The sequence below is a fragment of the Herpailurus yagouaroundi genome, unplaced genomic scaffold (assembly GCF_014898765.1).
Source record: "Herpailurus yagouaroundi ecotype Mexico unplaced genomic scaffold, PumYag 191, whole genome shotgun sequence".
Classification (NCBI taxonomy): Eukaryota; Metazoa; Chordata; class Mammalia; order Carnivora; family Felidae; genus Herpailurus; species Herpailurus yagouaroundi.
Genome location: NW_024412422.1, coordinates 12350497 through 12371235, shown reverse-complemented (window position 1 = coordinate 12371235; position 20739 = coordinate 12350497). Strand labels below are relative to the sequence as shown.

At 37.6% G+C, this 20739-nt stretch overlaps 1 protein-coding gene across 11 annotated transcripts in view; it reads left to right on the top strand.

The window, feature by feature from the left end:
• Positions 1-20739, top strand: part of IFT81 (intraflagellar transport 81) — a 229763-nt gene that overhangs the window by 145488 nt on the left and 63536 nt on the right. For 10 of the 11 annotated variants that reach the window (XR_005781174.1, XR_005781172.1, XR_005781173.1 and 7 more), the window contains 3 exons: positions 8308-8457; positions 17653-17781; positions 19525-19614. Coding sequence is in view for 6 of the 11 variants with exons in the window: in XM_040444141.1 (XP_040300075.1) it covers positions 8308-8457; positions 17653-17781; positions 19525-19614 (369 nt within the window). In the remaining 5 variants the exon portion in view is untranslated. The remainder of the gene's footprint in view (positions 1-8307; positions 8458-17652; positions 17782-19524; positions 19615-20739) is intronic. The other variant, XM_040444145.1, reaches the window with a different exon arrangement.

Genomic DNA, 20739 nt, shown 5'->3' with positions numbered 1-20739 from the left:
TCCCAAGTCCTCCTTCCTTGAGGCAACCACTCTAAATGCCTTTGGTTGTCTCTTCTAGTGTTTACTTCTACATTTCTAAATAACGTTTATGCTGAAACTTTAAAACTTTTTTCAGTTGTTGGCATACTACCGTAGGAAATAAGGATTTAGCCCTACCCTCCCCATTCCCTGGCTACTCCCATACCCATCCTTTCATTCATTAGAGCCTCCCAATATAATTATAATTGGTTAAATCATTATTTAGTATATTCATTGTGATGATTGTAGAACCATAGTTTACAGTTGATCCACATAGTATGTACTATGATTACATATCCGTTCTTGTACACTTTTTAAAAAATTAATACTGACCTCATTTTTTTTTTTTTTTGGTTTGGTTAGTTTTTAAATGTACCTGTCACCCACTCATCTCCAGACCTTCTGATAGAACCATGCAATTTATCTTAATATGGCATATGTTCATATACAGTAATCTATTAATTACATTTTGTAAACCTTAGGTTTATTGTTCCTGGAGTCCCTTTCATTCTTCTGTTCCAGTCTGGAAGATTTTTATGTAAGCTTGCTGTAAACCGTAGATCCACTGTAAACTGTAATCTGGGGCTTTGTATTCATCATCCTGGAAATTTCTTTAGTGATTCTCTTGTTTTGGATCCCCTACTTCCCACATCCCAAGTCTTCTCTTTCTTAGTTTATTTCCTTGTTGTAACAGAGAATGTTCCTGAAAAGGGGGGACTGGGGAGGTACATTTTTGAGAAACTTGCTTGTTTGAAACTGTCTTTATTCCATCTTCATATACATGATTGATAGTTTGACTGAATGATGAATTCCAGTTGAACATCTTTTTCTCCAAGAATTTTGAAGGCATTGTTCTGTTGTCTTCTAGTATTCGTTGTTGCTGTCTGAGGCTGTTTCGATTCCCAGCCCTTTGATGTGACCTTTTATTGTTATTATTGTTGTTATTTTACCTCTCTTGAAACTTTTGGGATTCTCTCTCTACCTCTGATTTTCTAAATTTTTAAGATTATGGGCTTAAATGTAACTCTTTTCTTCTTTCATTGAGCTGGGCATTCTATTGGCCATTTTAATTTAGAATCTTATTTTATATCCTCCAGTTCTGGGAGATTTTCTTGTATTATTTCTACTCTTTAAAAAAAATTCTCTTCAGGGTGTCTGGGTGGCTCAGTTGGTTAAGTGTCTGACTTCAGCTCAGGTCATGGGTTCAAGCCACTTGTTGGGCTCTGTGCTGACAGCTCAGAGCCTGAAGCCTGCTTCAGATTCTGTGTTTCCTTGTCTCTCTGCCCCTACCCTGCTTATTCTCTGTCTCTCAAAAATAAATAAACATTAAAAAATATTTTTTAAAATTTCTGTTCTGTTCTAGAACTCATTAGTTACAGTTGGAGTCTTCTATATTGATTCTTTAATGTTTACTTTCAAAATGTTTAATTAAAAAAATGTTAAGTAAGAGTAGGTGACAATATGTGTGTGTTGTGTTATATGCAAAGAGTAAAGAATAATGAGATCATGAACATATATACACTTAACACTCAGCTTTAAAAAAAGAAACTGTGTGGCTCCTGTGTGCCTCTTCTTTATCCCATTCAATTCCCACCCCTCTCAGAGGTAACCACCATCTCAAGTTAGGTATTTGTCATTCTCTGACTTTTCTTTACTGTTTGACCACACATTTGTATGCCTAAATGATATATTGTTTAGTTTTCCTAAGCAATACTAATGGAAGCCTTTCTCTGTATATTCTGTAACTTGCTTGTTTTGCTCTACATTATTTCTTGAACTTATAATTGTTTACTTCCAGTATAGAAATATAAATATATAGAGATATATAAAATTGAATCTATAACAATTCATTGTGGCTTATTTTCCAGTTTTTTTTTTTTTTTTTTGCTATTGCAGTGTTTCAAAATTCTTATGTATGTCTCCCATGGCTGTGAACAGAGTTTCTCCAAGGCAGTGTTTCTTACCTTTTTTCACAACATGACACTTAAAAAAATTTGATCATTGTTTAGCATACTGAGATAAAAGGACAAGGCTGCTTATAGCTGAGGGTGACTGGCTTGGGAGTTCTTATAGTATCTTACCCAGCTGCTGCAAAATCTTAGTGGATAAATGCCTTGGCACACACTTGATATTTGTGCCACATGACTGCAGTGGAACATAGAGCATGACCCACTTATGAAGCCCTACTCCGGAGCAGTACCATTCACAGAGTTGTCTGAAGACCAGTTCTAGTCCACAAACTGTTAGTTACTAATTCATGGCCATGTAAGTTGAGCAGAAACATTTAGAAACATTTATAGTAATGTGATATTTTTATTATTTTAGAAAAGTGTCCACTCTACAAATGATTAGAAATTTTAAAAACTGCTCCATCACCATAGATAAATTTGAAATGCCCTGCCATTCATGGAGTGGAGTTGGTGGGGCATAGGGTGAACACAATGTCAAGTTAAGTAGATACAAAATGTTTTCCAAACTGTTGCTCTAAATTAGAAATCCCCCACTCCAGTGGTGTCCCACTTCCTCCTCATCTTCACCAACACTTAGTATTGAAGGACTTACTTTTGCTAATTTGGTGGGTGTTAAAATAGTATATTAATGTGGTTTTAATTTGTATGACTGATTTGATTACTAATGAGACTGAGCATCTTTTATTATGTTTATTGGCCATCTTGGGTTTCTCCTCTGCTAAAAGTCTATTCAAGTATTTTATCTGTTTTTCTACTGAATTTATTTGTCTTTCACTTACTGATTTATAGGTTTAATTTATATATTTTGGATACAAATCCTTTATTGGTTTAATGTGTTACAAAAATGCTCTCCCAAATTGTGATTTATATCCTTAATCTCTTAATATATATTTTGATGAATGAATATTCTTGATTTTAGCCAAGTTGAGTTTATCAATCATCTATTTTCAGTTTGTGCATTTTGTGTCTTGTTTAAGAAATCCTTTCCTGTGGTGCCTGGGTGGCTCAGTTGGTTGAGTGTCTGACTCTTGATCTCGGCTCAGGTCATGATCCCAGGGTCATGGTATTGAGCTTCATGCTATCTGCGCTATATGCACTAAGCGTGGAGCCTGCATAAGATTCCCTCTCTCCCTCTCTTTCTCTCTCTCTCTCTTTCTCTTTCTCTTTCTCTTTCTCTTTCTCTTTCTCTCTCTTTCTCTCTCTCTCTCTCTCTTTTTCTCTCTCTCTCTCTCCCTTCCCTCTCCCTCTCCATCCATTTGCACACATGCATGCTCTCACTCTGAATATCAAAAAAAAGTGTTTCCTATCTCAAAATTATAGTGATATTTTCCTATATTTCAGAAGAATTGTAGTTTCATCTTTCACATTTAAGTCTGTAATCCAGTAGGAATGGATTTTTATATGTTATGAAGCAAAGGGCCCATTAATTGAAAGTCCATTCTTTTCCCTCAAATTTTCCACAGCAGCAGTCTACATAAACAAAATCCCTTTGAGAGCTTAAATAATTTAAAAAATATATAAAGGGTTTCTGAGACCAAACAGTTTGAGAATCACTGTTACAGATCCACAAGAAAAAATTAAAATCTCCAATAAATAGGCAAAGCAATCTTGAAAAAGAAAACCAAAGCTGAGGCATCACAATCCCAGACTTTAAGATGTATTACAAAATTGTAATCATCAAGACAGTATCATACTGGCACAAAAATAGACACTCAGATCAATGGAACAGAATAGAGAACCCAGAAATGGACCCAGAAACGTATGGCCAACTAATCTTTGACAAAACAGGAGAGAATATCCAGTGGAATACAGTCTCTTCAGCAAGTGGTGCTGGGAAAACTGGACAGTGACATGCAGAAAAATGAACCTGGACCACTTTCTTACACCATACACAAAAATAAGCTCAAAATGGATGAAAGATCTAAAGATAAGACAGGAAGCCATCAAAATCCTAGAGGAGAAAGCAGGCAGAAACCTCTTTGACCTCGGCTGCAGCAACTTCTTACTCAACACATCTCCAGAGGCAAGGGAAACAAAAGCAAAAATGAACTATTGAGACCTCATTAAAATAAAGAGTTTCTGCACAATGAAGGAAACAATCAGCAAAACTAAAAGGCAACGAACAGAATGGGAGAAGATATTTGCAAATGACATACCAGATAAAGGGTTAGTATCCAGAATCCATAGAGAACTTATCAAACTCAACACCCAAAAAACAAATCATCCAGTGAAGAAATGGGCAAAAGACATGAATAGACACTTCTCCAAAGAAGACATCCAGATGTCCAATCGACACATGAAAAAATGCTCAACATCATTCATCATCTGGGAAATACAAATCAAAACCACATTGAGATACCCCCTCACACCTGTCAGAATGGCTAATATTAACAACTCAGGCAACAACAGATGTTGATGAGGATGCAGACAAAGAGGATCTCTTTTGCACTGCTGGTGGGAATGCAAACTGGTACAGCCACTCTGGAAAACAGTATGGAGGTTCCTCAAAAAAATAAAAATAGAACTACCCTACGACCCAGCAATTGCACTACTAGGTATTTATCCAAGGGATACAGATGTGCTGTTTTGAAGGGGCACATGCACCCCAATGTTTATAGTAGCACTATCAATAATAGCCAAAGTATGGGAAGAGCCCCAATGTCCATCGATGGATGGATGGATAAAGAAGATGTGGGGTGTGTGTGTGTGTGTGTGTGTGTGTGTGTGTGTGTAATGGAGTATTACTCAGCAATCAAAAAGAATGAAATCTTGCCATTTGCAACTATGTGGATGGAACTAGAGGGTATTATGCTGAGAAAAATTAGTCAGAGAAAGACAAATATCATATGACTTCACTCATATGAGGACTTTAAGATATAAAACAGATGAACATAAGAGAAGGGAGGGGGACAAAACAGAAGAGACTCTTAGAGTACAAAGAGAGAGTTGCTGGAGGGGTTGTGGGAAGGGGGATGGGCTAAATGGGTAAGGGACTTAAGGAATCTACTCCTGAAATCATTGTTGTACCATATGCTAACTAACTTGGATATAAATTATAAAAAAAAAAAAAATTATAGAAAAAAACTCCAATAAAAAAGTGGGCCAAAGGCAAATAATTTTTTTAATCCCCACGGATGAATAATGAACATGACAAAAAAGTGAGTTTCCTTAATAAATGCAGATAAAAAGTAAAATACCATTTTAATTATCAAACTGACAATTATTAAAAGTACTATAAATAGCCTTTGAAGGGCAGTTTGGCAAAATCTATCAAAATCCTACTTCCTTCTTACCATTTCTGAAAATATGTCCTATAGAAATTATTAAGAATGTGTCTGAAGATTTAGCTTCAATATATTCATCCGGGTTTTTTGTGATAGTTTGAAAATTCAGAAATAATCTAAAATCCAAATGATAGTGAGAAAAAATGTCCAATGGAAGAAAAACATGGATAATGTATTTTCTTTCCTCTAATTCATCCAGAGTAGTGGGTCCCTTACAGTGCTTTGATGGCCACCTATTGCTTAATTGTATATAGCCATCATTAATCTGGCCAAAACTACCCTTCCCTTACTTAGGTAGTCTGTCCAGTGAATGTCAAATAGTAACCAATCAGCATAGAGCACATTGAGTAATTGGTGGGTTTGTTCTTCCACCAAAAATATTTATAGCTTTTAGCTTTTAAAAATAATTCTGGAGCACAGCAAGATAAAGAAGGGAAAAATTGGCCTAGATTACAGAAGATAGCAGATGAATAGGGTTGATTTCACTTTGGGCACTTTGCCCAGGACACTTTTAATAGAACATATAGTTACTCTAGGGATTCTGAGTCTGTGGTTATGGCAGGCTTACACGTTTATTCTTTAAAAGGAAAAAATGCAAGTTATTAGACTCTAGGTACATTGGTATGACTTAAATTTTTAAACCATTCCTATAATCCAGCTATTGATAATTTGCTGTGTGTGGGCTGGATTCCTTACCATTAAAACTAAATCATAGATAGAAAAATATTTTGAACTTCCTTCCTCTAAAACACAGTGGGTTCTTCATTTCTTTCAGAGTTTAAGTCAAGTTTAAAAAGTCTAAACTAGGAATTAGAAGGTTATTTTTTTTAAGTATATTTATTCTGAGAGAAATAGAGTATGTGTGTGAGCAGGGGAGGGACAGAGAGAGAGAGAGGGAGAGAGGGAATCCCAAGCAGGCTCCACGCTGACAGTGTGCAGCCCAGTGCAGGGCTCACACTGGAAATGTGAGATCAAAAGTCAAGATGCCTAACCAGCTGAGCCACCCAGACGCCCCTAGGAGGTTATGTTTTTGTGAAGAATTTTTAATCTTACTATTTTTGAGGACTTTCTTTATGTACTGAAAAATCAATCAAGTCTTCAAAGAAAAAATCACCTAAATGTTAGAAATGTTGTGCTTCCTATTTTATACCTTACAATTTAGAATTATTGCCCTCATGTTTAGCCTTATAAATTAGAAGGAAAAATACCAACATGGTAGTAGAGCTTAGTAGGATAGTAGAATAGGATAATGGCTTTGAGTGAATTTTATCCTTTTTTCTGTTTTCCAAAATTTCAGTAATTCATGACTTTTATTATTTGTAAAATTATTTATCACTCTCCTCTCAAGTTAGCCTTTAGAAGGACTGAGTATTAAAAAGGCTAAGATTCTAGGGGTGCCTGAGTGGCTCAGTTGGTTAAGCATCCAACTTCGCTCAGGTCATGATCTCGCAGTTCGTGAGTTCGAGCCCCGCATTGGGCTCTGGGCTGACAGTTCAGAGCCTGGAGCCTGCTTCAGATTCTGTCACCTTCTCTTTCTGCCCCTCCCCCGCTCACGCACTTTGTCTACCTCAAATATAAACATTAAAATTAAAAAAATAAAAAGGCTAAGACTCTTAAAGAATTATCTTGTATTAGGTAAAATGGGAGCTTACTTTTGTTTTGAAGTAATGTGCTTAAATATAACAGGCCAAATTCTTAGTTGGAATTTTTCAAAAAATGTAGTTAATAAAAGGATAAAGCAGGAAGAAAAATTATTTTATGTAGTAAGAGAATCTGAAAATTATTAGTATAATGGTACATAAGAGGAAGTAATTTTTTTAAGTATTATGTTCTGTTTCAGAAATACCAGAAATTTCTCACATTTGCTTCTGGTATTTGCTTCTTATGTCAAGCAATACTTTTAATGAGCCAGAATCTTTACACCTGCTGTTTCCTCTACCTGGAATGCTCTTTGCCTCTTCCTCCTTCCTCTAACAACAGACTCTTACTTCTTCAGTCTTGGCTCAAATGTAATTATTTTGGGAAGCTTGCCATAATCCACTTCCCCTAAATCCCAATGCCCACCTTTCCTACCTTCATCCCAACCCAGGTTAAACTCCTGTTATTTATTCTCCGGACACCTTCATAATGTTCAACCATGGTTGTAAACATCAGTTCAATGTTTGTTTTCACCACTATTTCCTTAAGCTTGGTGAGGGCCGAACTTCTGAGTATCTTGTTTAGAGTTGTATTCTCAATGTCTGGCACAGTGCCTAATACATGATAGTTAGTAAATAGAGCTTATCAAATGAATCCCTGTAATTACTATTCATTTTCATTTGCTTTTTCCAAACTATAGTTGGTATTACTTAATAGTGGGGAGCTTTCCGCTAGAGTAGTTATAACTTTATACCTTTGGTATAAAGGTCGGTAGATAGCTGAATTAAGCAACTGTAAATTCCCACTAACCTGGAATATTCTTAGCTTTTTAAGGTTTGGGATGGGCTTCATTCCAATGTCTCAGATGCTTCTTAGTGTATATGGTCACAGTACACTTCTTTAAATGATAAATAGTAGCTATAGGTTTTGACTATTCTGATTGGCCATATTAATCTCAATAGATGTAGTACATGTAGTACATCCAAAATAGTACAGTATGCAAGAGATATCATGGTAAGATCACAGCCAGAATTGGTTTCCTACTTTTTCTCCCCCTCTTCCTCCTCCTCCTCCTCCTCCTCCTCCTCCTCCTCCTTTTTTAACCTTTTTTTTTAATAGGGTTGAGTTTCTGGTTTTTTAAACCCTTATTTGTAAAGCCCCAAATGAACAGCTTTTACATAAGGATTTACAACATTTAGATGGGTCCAAAAATTAAAACCTACACAAAATATTTTAATTGAGCAGTTAGTCTTATCAAGTTTTCTAATGAAACTAAGTTATTATATACTCATGACACAAATGTTAGACAGTAGAAAATAAAATGTTTCCAATACATTGAAGTTAATATATTTAGCAACTACTTTTATATTCATGTTACATATTGTGTTCTTTTACAGTTCAAACGATATGTCAGTAAACTTCGAAGCAAGAGTACAGTTTTCAAAAAGAAGCATCAAATAATAGCTGAATTTAAAGCTGAATTTGGCCTCTTGCAGAGGACAGAAGAACTTCTTAAGCAACGGCATGAAAATATTCAACATCAACTGGTAATACAATATTATCTGGAGTGCTAGAAATATAAATGCCAGGAGGTTTATAGGTTGTAGCTGTATACTGAGGTCATTGTTTTTACTGAAAACATCATAAAATTTTTAATTTTCTCTGATTAATTACAGAGATGTCATATAAGCTGATTCATTTATTTTTTTAATGTTTATTTATTTTTGAGAGAGAGAGACACAGAGCATGAGCAGGGGCGGGGCAGAGAGGGAAGGAGACACAGAATCAGAAGCAGGCTTTAGGCTTGGAGCTGTCAGCACAGAGCCGGATGCAGGGCTTGAACTCTCGAACTGTGAGATCATGACCTGAGCCAAAGTCAGCCACTTAACCTACTGAGCCACCCAGGCACCCCAATTCATTTATTTTTTTAGTGTAGTCGTAAGCACTAACTTTTTCATGTGTGCTGACATTGGGGTAATTAATAGAAGCTGAATTCCAAATACATCTTTCTAGTTAATATGAGAAAAATTATCATACCAAGAAGAGTGAGTGTAAAACATTTATTTATCATGGCCTGTTGGGCAGAAGTTTCTAAGCAGCCACTTACATGGAGCTTTGAAAAGAAATATCCGGGAAAGGTACCACATGGAAGTTTGCCTGCAGGCTTGCTCCTTATGTATTTGTGCCTTGGTTGTCATAAAAGAGTTAAGTCCAGAGCAGTCCCTCTAATAGCAAAGCTGTTCTCATTATGGACACCAGTTCCTCAGAGTTTTCTTGATTTGAGTTTTTTTTGTCTTTTCACCCATGGGGAAATTATTTCATCAGGTTGTTGATTTACTAGCTAGCAATAATCTGGTGGAAGTAAACGAAGTTTCAACCAGTCATGGTTAAGCTGGCAATATGAACTTTCTGTCTCCTGCTGTTAAATGGTGTTTGGTTCTAGGCAACTTAAGATAGAACATTTACTATGTAGCAGCCATGGATTCTAATGACACTTCTTCCCAAATTGATAGGTAGTTAATTGTGTTTCTGTTCACTTCAAAATATTTTCCAATTTCCATTATGATTTCTTTGATCTATGGATTATTGCTTAAAACTAAACATTTTCTAGTTACCCTTCTGTTATTGATTTCTACCTTATTTCCACTGTGACCAGAGAACATTCTGTGTGATTTTAGTCCTTCAAGATTTGTTGAGTGTTTCATTATGGTCCAGCAAATGTTCTATTTTGATCATCATGCCAGCGCAGTTGAGAAGAATGTATATTCTGCAGTTTGTTGGGAATGGTGTTCTCTATATGTCAATTCAGTCAAGCGTGTTAACCATGATAGTCAAATCTTCCATATTCCTACTGATATTTTTTGTTTTCTTGTCCCATTAGTTATTGAGAGAGGTGTGTTAAAATCTCTATGATTATTGCTTTGTCTGCTTTCCTTTAAATCCATCAGTTTTTTCTTTACATTTTTTCTTAAGTTGGGTTCCCTAGAAGCAGAGCCTGAGAAGGCAGTACTCTGCACAAGTGATTTCTTGAGGGAGGGAGTGCCTTCAGAAGAAGGGGAATGAGGAGAGCAGATAGGACAGCAGAAAAGAGCCAAGCAAGGATGTAGTCCTGACTAGACAGCTTCATTTTGATTCTGTGAGGAGCTTTGGAGCATAAATTACAGCATGAAATTGATTCCATCTTGAGGCAAGGGGGCTGGCCTTTTATACTCCTGTATCAGTAAGTCATTGGCTGTGGCATAGTGTAACCTCCTAGCCCAATGAGGCGGCACTCTCTGGAGAAGGGGCACCTGTGAACCTTTAGCAGCCAGTAACTATCATGGCAGCTTGCAGACATGGTCTGAGTGAGGCACCAACAACGTCCATTACAATCTACCCCTTACAATGTTGGGATCTACCTGTTTTTCACGTTAAACTCGCTCCATTTAGGTATAGCTTCTACAGGATTCTGACTGGTCACAATTTCTGGGAAAATTTGTAGGAGGAGGGTTAATTGGACAATGAAAACTCCCATTGCTACATTTGGTCCCAAGGACATAATAATAATCAACATCTCCTTCCTTTACCATCCATTCTAGATTTCCCTCATGTTTGGCTAGCACCTCCACTGGTCTAAATGACTTATTTGTGGAATGACCCAGTCCCTCATCTTTAAGAGGTGCGCGTAATCATGACCTTATCAGGCTGTGGTTGCTGTCTTTACTTATTTACTGTTAAAACCGGGCATGGGAGTACCAAGATATGCCCTAATGGATCATCTGACTGCCGAATATATTCCTATCTGCCTTATTATATAGCAGCTTATGTATAGCATTATGATGTCCTGCCAATATAATAACTCCTTTATTTGTCTGCTGGTCTATGAGTATGAGGAGCCCAAGTGACGAAATGGTAGCCAAAGCATTAAGTTTAAAGGCCTTTTATTGCACCTTCTGGTAAAAGCATATGCACTCTGGAAACCAGAAAATCTGCACCTACAGAGCCTAAAGGTGCCAAGAAAGGAAATATAATTCCCTAAGTGGATAAGTTGGCATCCTGGTGAGTGGTGACACTCATACTTTCATTCTGTGGCTCTAAGACCAATATATTCCTTGTTTGCAACACAGCACCAAATGGTGGGCATTGGTCTAAGATGTACATTCCATCCTGAAGAATAGAGCTCATCCTCACAGGCCATCAACTCTAAGCTGACACCTTAGCTGTACCTTCAGCAAGGCCTTCTACCAGCCTATCAGGCTATTAGCTTCCTGGATGGTGGAGTATGTGACACAGAGACTGAATCCCATGGTCATGTGTCCTCCACCATATCTCCTTTGCCATAAAGAAGATTCCACATCAGTGGAAGATTCCACATCAGTAGATCAAATACTCTGAGCCCTTGGATATTGATGCTGGCTACAGCTCTGTGGGCAATAAAAGCAAATCCTTACTCAGAATATGGGTCAGTCCAAGTCAGGATGAAATGTTGCCCTTTTTAAGGCAGAAAGATGATTGGTTTCCTCAAGGTATGATTATATCTAGAGCTCAGGATTGGTCTCTCTATTGTTGCCAGGTCAGACATTTGGCAGTGGGCGTAGCTAGATGGGCATTGGTGAGGGAGCCCATGCTCTTTGGCCCTTGCTTAGCCCCCATCTCTGTCAACATAGCCATTCTGTTCATGAGCCCATTGTCTAAGCACTGGGTGGCCAATAACAGAGGCTGGCTGATATCTACTGGCCAAATCGTCCTTTCCACTTGGTTGTTTAGTGTCACTTCTGCTGTGGACATTCTCTAGTGGCCATTAGCTTGTGATCAAAAGATCTTCATACTTAGTGTGTTGCGCCCATAGGTCTATCTGCATGCCCCTTCCCCAGACCTCCCAATCTTCCAGTCCTGGCACCTTGCTTCTTCCAGGCCCCTGGCCAATAAGCTAAGCCACTTGCCACTTGGCCAGAGGATACAGGATAATCTAGGGGCTCAAGGTTCTCAAGTGAGTCTTGGCAGGTATTCCGTTCCAGACTCAGCACCCTTTCTCAGAGTCCTGATTTTAGCATAGAATATATTCAGTTTTCTCTGAAGTTTTTCCCTGCTAACAATTAAATTGTGTGCCTGGTTTTCAGCTCCCTCTGACCTTCAGCCATAGGAAATGAGGGTTTCTTTGAAGTTCCTAAGAAGGTTCTCTAACCTTATCACTTTACTTTAAATTACAGATTAATATCTTTGAACCTGTCATTTTATCTCTTCAACTATACCTGGAGCTTAGCCACCCCAATTCTATAGTCCTTATAGTTATTATTTCTCCATGCTTCTCAAACACAAGCAACATTGTACCAGCTAGTATAGTGCATCCCTGTGACAATTCAAGAAGCAGACACCAAGATGTACAAGAGATTTGTTGGAGGAGATACATATGAAAGGTAAAGGCAAGAGAGCCAAGAGGAGGCAGGGAAAATCATTAGGCCTTAATATAAGTGTGACATCCATGAAGGGAGAGAGAAGGAAGGACGGTTATGTAGGAAGAGCCTCAGACTGCAGCACAGTTTGGGGAAAGTTTTGGTTAGAATGAGAGAGATTCCTGAACTAGTCACCCACGAGAGGAGCCCCCTGTCAGGCAGGAATGGGCCAGCACTAGTACCATTGCCATCCTCAGTCATTGCTTAGGAGCACCCTGGGAGAAACATGGGCGTGGTAAGAACATGATGGTGGATCCAGAGGGGCAGCGGTTATGGCTATCAGTCCAATCTGTTCTTCTCGGCAGGCTCTCCTGAAGGAGATCTGAGCAGTCCATTCTCATGGCCACCACTGTCACCTTCCACATATACTCTGCCTCAGTTCACCATAAGTCTTAGCAATTGCACTGCTATAACAGGTATGGGACTAACAATATTCAACCTGCCACAGTGATGGAGCCCTTGGTTCCATTCAGCCAGTGAGTAATGCCACTCTAGAAGCCCATTCTTAGAGTTTGATCAGGTTCTCTAGAAGCAGAGAAACAAGAAGTCCTGCTCTTCATATGATTAATTCAGAGAATGCTCTTAGGAGAAAGGAAGTGAAGGAACCCGAATGAAGCAATGAGGCAGAGTGGATTCATTTGGAGCCCAGTTTCCGTCTGATCCCATGAGGAGCCCTGGAGCACAAATTGCATCATAAAGTTGGTCTCATTTTTAGGCAAGAAAACTACCCTTTTGTACCTCACTGTCAGTCATTTGCTGTGGACCCTCACTACCACCCAGGAGGTGGTATGATACAGTTCCTGTTCAGCCAATCGCATACTTTGAAGAAAGGGTAGCTGTAAGCCATAAATAGCCAACAGCTATTCTCACAACAGCTATGGGATTAGGTACCCTGACCCGGTAAGCAAATCAGGACGGAGCCCCCACTGCAAATATACTGAGATTATGTTATTAGTCCATATAAATCTAGTATCATTATCTTCCTGATAAATTGGCCCTTTGATAATTAGGAAATACCCCTTTTTTTTTTATCTCTCATAATAGCCTTTGCCTTAATATATACTTATCTGTTATTAATACAGCCACACAAACTTTCATTTAGTTAATGTTTAAAAGACATATATCTTTTGCATCCTTTCAACCTTTCTCCATCTTTGTAATTATTGTATATTTTTTGTAAGAAATATATAGTTAGCTTTTTATTTTTGTACAGTGTGGCCATCTTTGCCTTTTACTTGAGGTATTTAATCTCTTTACATTTAATGTAATTACTGATTTTTTTCAACATTTTCTATTTGTTCCATCAGTTCTTCACTCTTTTTTCTCCTTTCTTCCCTTCTTTTGCATTACTCAAATACTTGTATCTTCCATGTTTCCCCTCTTTTAGCTTACTGGTTATAGCTTCTTTTTGTTATCCCTGTTATTTCTTAGTGCATAAGCCAGAAACTATAACATGCACCTCTGACTAATTACAGTCTTCCCTGTTTTACTATATTGGGGGCAATGTAAGAAACTTATGACACTTTTGCTGTATTTATCTCTTCCTCATATTATGTGCTATTGTGGATATATATTTTTAAATTCTATATATAATGTAAATCCCACATGATATTATTATATTTAATATTATTCTAGATTTATCTACCAGTTTACTCTTTTCATGGCTTTTCCTTCCAGCACCATCATTATTCTATTGGGATCTCGTTTTCAGTATTTCACTTAGTGTAGGTCTGCTGGTGATAAGTCCACTCAATTCTTGCTTTTCTTAAAACATCTTTATTGTACCCTTATTTTGAAGCACATTTTCACCAAATATAGAATTCTTGGGTGGCAGTTACTTTCTTTCAGCACTTTAAAGATTTAATTCCATTGGCTTCTGGCTTCCATTGTTTCTTGTGTGTGTGTGTGTGTGTGTGTGTGTGTGTGTGTGTGTGTGTGTTTAAGGTAGTGTGTTATTCTCTGTTTGCTAAGATTTTTTTTTTCTGTCTTTGGTTTTTCAGCAGTTTTAACTGTGATTTTCCTAGGTTTTCTTTTTTATTCATCTGGCTTGGGGTCTGTAAGGCTTATTAGAAGTGTGGCCTTAATGTCTTTTGTCAGTTTTTGAAAAGTCCTCAGCAAGTAGCATTTCTTTAAATATTATAGTCTCATTCTCTTCTCCCTTCTGTGAGCTACAATTATAGTTACATGTATGTTAGGCTTTTTCACTATTTACCATATTCATTATGGGTTGTATGTTTTGCTTTTTTTTTCCATTATTTTTTTCTGTGACTTAATCTGAATTTTTTTTTTGCTGTGCTCTCTTTTAATTCATTAATCTTACTTTTTTTGTTGTGTCCAATCTGCTATGTAATCTGGGTATTGAATTCTGAATATCAGGTGTTACGTTTCTCCGTTCTAGAATTTCCATTTGATTCCATTTGATAGATTCCAGTTATTTGTTTTTTTTTAATATGAAATTTATTGTCAAAATGGTTTCCATACAACACCCAGTGCTCATCCCAACAGGTGCCCTCCTCAATGCCAGTTATTTGTAACATTCTCCAACTTTTCATTTATTGTCTTGAATATAATAATTGCAGCTATTTTATTTTTTTTTATTTTATTTTTTTTTTAATTTTTAATGTTTATGTATTTTTGAGACAGAGAGAGACAGAGCATGAGCAGGGGAGGGTCAGAGAGAGAGGGAGACACAGAATCTAAAACAGGCTCTGGGCTCCGAGCTGTCAGCACAGAGCCCGACGCGGGGCTCGAACTCATGGACCATGAGATCATGACCTGAGCTGAAGTCGTATGCTCAACCGACTGAGCCACCCAGGCGCCCCAGTTGCAGCTATTTTAAATGTCCTATCTAATAAATTTATCTGGGTGTCTGTTTCTATTATCTGTATTTTTCTCTTGATTTTCCGACATTTGTTTCTGTTCCTTTGCTAACCTAGTACTTTTTTATTGAACATCAGCCTCTGGAAACATTTCTTTCCTTAAAGAGCATTTGATTTTTTTTTTCCTCATAGATCATCTAGATCCAGTTTTGTTAGTGCTGATATTTTTCAGTTTTCTCTTATTCCTAAGATTCAGCCCTTATACCTGTGGCAGAAACTCTATTCCCAGGAAGTAGCCCTTACTTCTAGGGCCTAGCTCTTATTCCTAGGTTATAACCCTTACTCCTAAGGTGTAGCCGTTCTGGGGTTTCAACTGATAGTCTGAAGCAACATACTTTGACAAGTCCTAAATTCCTACCTCTGTCTGCCCGGCACTATGAGATACTGAAAACTTTGCCCAGCTTTTTAGTCACCTATCTACTGATTTTCACTTGGTTTTGGGGAGTCTTACCTTCCTTGCACACAGCTTAGGATTTGGTAATGCCCAAAGAGGAAATTGCATACGGAATCTTGGGCTAATGCTTTGTAGTTCCTACTCCTCCTTTCTTAGGGATCTCAATCTTATTGTCAGCCCCCAATTCCAACTCTTCCATTCCTTCTCTCCTTGTCTTTCTTTCCTTTTGGTTCTTCCATCCTCTTTTGAATCCTCTCCAGTCAGGTCTTCACACCCACCATCTTACCAAAATTTCTCTTGTCAGGGTCACCAATACCTTCACATTGCTAAACCCAGTGAGCAATTCTTAGTTCTTTTCCTACTTGGCCTATTAGCAGTGTTTGACATAGTTGATCACTCCCTCTTCCTTTACTTATCTTCTAATACACTACACTCTCCTGGTTTTTCTCCTTTACTAGCACTCCTGTTTCTACTCCATGGCTGATTTCTTCGCATTTCTCCAAGGTCTAAATATTAGAGTCACCAGGCTTAGCCCTTGGATTTCTTCTCTAGTTTCACTCCCTTGGTGATCTTATCCTGTCTATGGCTTTAAAGACCTTCTTTATGCAGACAACTCACAAATTGATATCTCTAGCCTAGATTTCTCCTCAAATTTCAGTCTTGTACTTATAACATCTTGACCCCTCTATTGGGTATCTGCTAGATATTTCAAGTTTTTAACATGTCCAAAACTAAATTTCTTATCTTCATTATTCCCTCAAATCTGGTCTTATCAAGTCTTTCTCATTTCAATAAATGGCAGCTCCATCTCTCAGTTCTGCAGGCCAGAAACCTTAGTCATTCTTTACCCCTCATTTTCCCTCACACCTCACAGCTAATCTGTCATAATATTTTTTTGGATTTATCTCTAAAATATGTACACAACCACTTCTCGTTACCTCTACCACCACCATCTGATTCATGCTACCATTATCTCTAACCTAAATTACTGGAGTAGTCTTCTAACTGGCTTCCTTTGTCCCTCTATAGTTTGATCTCAGCACAGATGTTAAAGTGGTCTTTTAAAAATTCCTTTACTCTGAGCCACCCGACAAGCCTCCCATCTCATTTAAAATAAGTCCAAGCTCTTTCATTGGCCTAAAAATAAAGTAACCGTATAATTTATCATCTAAAGTAGGACACTTTTGAGAATGCAAAGGACAACAGACATTAACTGAGACTGTTCCAGCAAGCCATCTGAGTCCCGTATGATCCCTCCCCAACCCCACCTCATTCTCACTCAGTTTTCAGCTCACCAGTCTCCTGGATATTTCTTGGAAGGGACAGGTTTGCTCCTACCTCATGTCTTTTGCCCTTACCAATCCCCTGGATATCTGTATGACTTGCTCCCTCCCTTCATTCGGGCTTTGCTTAGATGTCATCTTCTCAGGAAGACCTCTAACCACCCTGTTATTTAAGATTCCAGCCCCACTCTCACCTCACACTATATGTATTTTACTTGTCTACATATTGCTTGTTTACTCTCACTAGAAGTAAGCTCTGTGAGGGAGGTTTTTTTTTTTTTTTATGTTTTGTTTTGTTTTGTTTTGTTTTGTTTTACCTGTTTTGTTACAAGTGTTTTCCCATATGGTTTGCAGCCTTAATAATTGACATTTTATTTTATCTATCTATCTGGTGCTTAGAACTATGCTCAGCACATTCAGGTATCTAATAAATATTGGATGGCTGAATGAATGCAAGTATATTGGTCACTTGAGAATTCATTCAGTCACCAAGTATTTATTGAGTGCTAAAATTAGAAATACTATGCACCCGAAGATACCAAAGCAAAATTTAGCCTAAGTTTATAGCATACAACAGTATGTAATTATTGTTGAAGTCAATAAAAATTACTCTTTAGCATTGTAAGCTAATTTATTTTATTTGTAACTTTATTGCTATGTATTAAGTCTGTATACTACTTACAGAATCATCAAGGTTTTGACACCCATTTTGTAGACCCCAATTTTGACACCTATTTTTATTCTTTACTTTTAGCGAACTATTGAAGAGAAAAAGGGCATATCTGGATATAGTTACACTCAGGAAGAGCTGGAAAGGGTATCTGCACTGAAGAGTGAAGTCGACGAAATGAAAGGCCGAACGCTAGATGACATGTCTGAAATGGTGATTATGCTTTTTTATAGTTTTTTTTTATTGTATAGCTAGAGGCAGATATTTTTGTGTTTTGTTTTCAGTGAAACACTGAAATTTTCATTTCTGCACATTGTTTACCTTATATTCCTTCATCTCTTTATCAGTCTCTTTTGAGTGTTTCCATTTTAGTAAGTTGTTCAACTTGTAATAATTTAGGCATTTTGCAGGGTTTTTTCCCAAGGAAACACGATAGGGTTATTAAATACCCTATAGAATTAGGTATTGAAATGCCTGCCTTATCTTGTGGTTTTTAAGTGTGTAAAAGTTCTATAACATTAAAGAAATACTTAAGATAAAAAATAAGTTTTCCCAAATCATACCACCCTGACTAATAAAACTATTTCATTTTTGTGTTTTTCCTTCCTATCTGTCCTTATTTGGAGCTGCTACTCAGCCTGAATGAACTGATGCCGCTTTAGCAGGCATTAAAATGTTGAAATCTTTCCTTCCTTACTAGAAGGAAATAACTGTTGCCTCAAACTCTCAGAGTACCCACTTCCACCTGGCTTTTCCACATTGGCTACTTGCCCAGAACCCTCTGGATCTCACTACTGTCTAACCCCTAAAAAGATTAATGATTAACACAGCAGAGACCTTCTATACTCTGTTAATCCCCATGCTTGGTGTCCATTTTGATTGGTCATTACTTATATCATTTGGGTTATTAAGTATTTTGAATATCACTTCCTCATGTTTCGTATATACTCTATAACCTACATAATTACATTTTTTTTACATAATACAACATGATTGTAGTTGTATTTAGGCAACTTTATAATTTGTTTTCATTATTCAGTGTTAGATTACAAGTATTTTCCCATATAGTTTGCAACCTTAGTAATTGACATTTTATTTTATTGTATTTTATTGTATTATATTGTATTGTATTGTATTTTTGAGAGAGAGAGAGAGCATGTGTGCACACAAGCAGGGGAGGGGCAGAGGGAGAGAGAGAATCTCAAGCAAGCTCCATGCCCAGCACAGAGTCTGATGTGGGCCTCAATCTCACAAACCATGAGATCGTGACCTGAGCTGAAATCAAGAGTCAGATGCTTTAACCGACTGAGCCACCCAAGTGCCCCAATAATTGACATTTTATTTATTTTTAAAAAGTTTATTTCTTTTTGAGAGAGAGAGTGCAAATGGGGGAGGGGCAGAGAGGGGGGAGACAGAGGATCTGAAACGGGTTGTGAGCTGACATCAGTGAGCCCCATATGGGGCTCAAACTCATAAACCATGAGATCATGACCTGAGCTGAAGTTGGATGGTCAAATAACTGAGCATGCCCCAATAACTAACATTTTAAATAATTAAATGCTGGGTTCCTGGGTGGCTCAGTCAGTTAAATGTCCGACTTTAGCTCAGGTCATGATCTCATGGTTCATGAGTTTGAGCCCCATTGGTCTCTTTGCTGTCAGCACAGAGCCTGCTTCAGATCCTCTGCTCCCCTCTCTTTCCGCCCTTCCCCCACTTGCACGCGTGCGCACACTCTCTCTCAAAAATAAAAAACATTTAAAAAAATTTTTTTAAGTTAAATGCTGTTCCATATTACCCAATCAACATTTACTAAATCATTTTCCCATTGTTTGGTGTTGAAATAATTTATTCTTTTTACTCTTTTAAATAACACTTTAATAAATATATTTATGCATGTAGGTTTTTTGCTCTTTTGAATTCTTGTTTTAGATGTCATGTATTTTATTTAAATGACAGGTAAAAAAACTGAATTCACTGGTGTCGGAAAAGAAGTCAGCTCTAGCCCCAGTTATAAAAGAACTACGACAGTTGCGTCAGAAATGTCAAGTAAGTGAATCTGATTGTGCGATACTTTTAGCACCTGATCTTGTTAAGATGTGCTGGTTATAATCCTGAATATTTTACTTGAGTAATTTATAGAAAACAAACTATGATGATGATGATGATGATGATGATGATTCCACAAAAGAGTAATAACATGAACTTTGAAGTTTTTTATTTAATTTATGCTATTTGTTTTGTCAAATTATTGGGGGGAGGGGAGAGAGAAGGAGAAGGAATTTAAGCCGAAATCACAAGTGCAGCTAGATTAGATTTTTACTTTAAATCTGATGCATGTCAGAGCTATAAATATGAAGTCACGTTCTTCTGTGGCCAGGTAAAAGCTCAGAGTCTGCCAGCGAGTGGTGACAAGTTAACTTTAGATTAATGGACTTGCTTAGCTGGGGAGCAGGGCCAGGGGCAAACTACGATAGCTCGTGATAAGTGATGGAATACCATTACTTGGAAGCTAATTCTAACCACTGCTTTGAAGCTAAACTGTTAGAAGGTAAATGCCCTCCGCAAATCCAGATCAGATGGCCTCCGCCATCTGACATTAGCAGTTGTTATTTTATCACTCTCTGTGTAGTAATTTTAGGTTTGAATGTGGGTTGTACTGCATGTGCCTGAGTGTGGAACTATAAAATTCTTCACGAATGCCATCCATCAGAGCACAGTGAAAAATCACATGGACTTTGAAATCAGATAGACATCGTTTCCTTTTTATAGAAAATGCCACGGAGTCTGAGACAGGTTTAGTGACTTATCCAAATAGACAAATAGGCAGTGAGAGAGTTGGGGCTTGACTCCAGCATCTGTATTATCATATTTCAAATCTCCTGCTCATTCCATTACACATCACTGCCATCACAAAAGAAGTGAGAGACAAGTCCCTATTCTCTCGAGTTCATACACTCATAGGTGAGATGAGACAAACGTGAAGAAATTCAAGAAAGACAAAAGATAAGCCAACTTAAGAAAAATATAGAAAAGAGGTGCCTGGCTGGCTCAGTCGGTGGAGCATCTGACTCTTGATCTCAGCATTGTGAGTTCAAGCCCTACTTTGGGCATAGAGCTTACTTAAGAAGGAAGGAAGGAAGGAAGGAAGGAAGGAAGGAAGGAAGGAAGGAA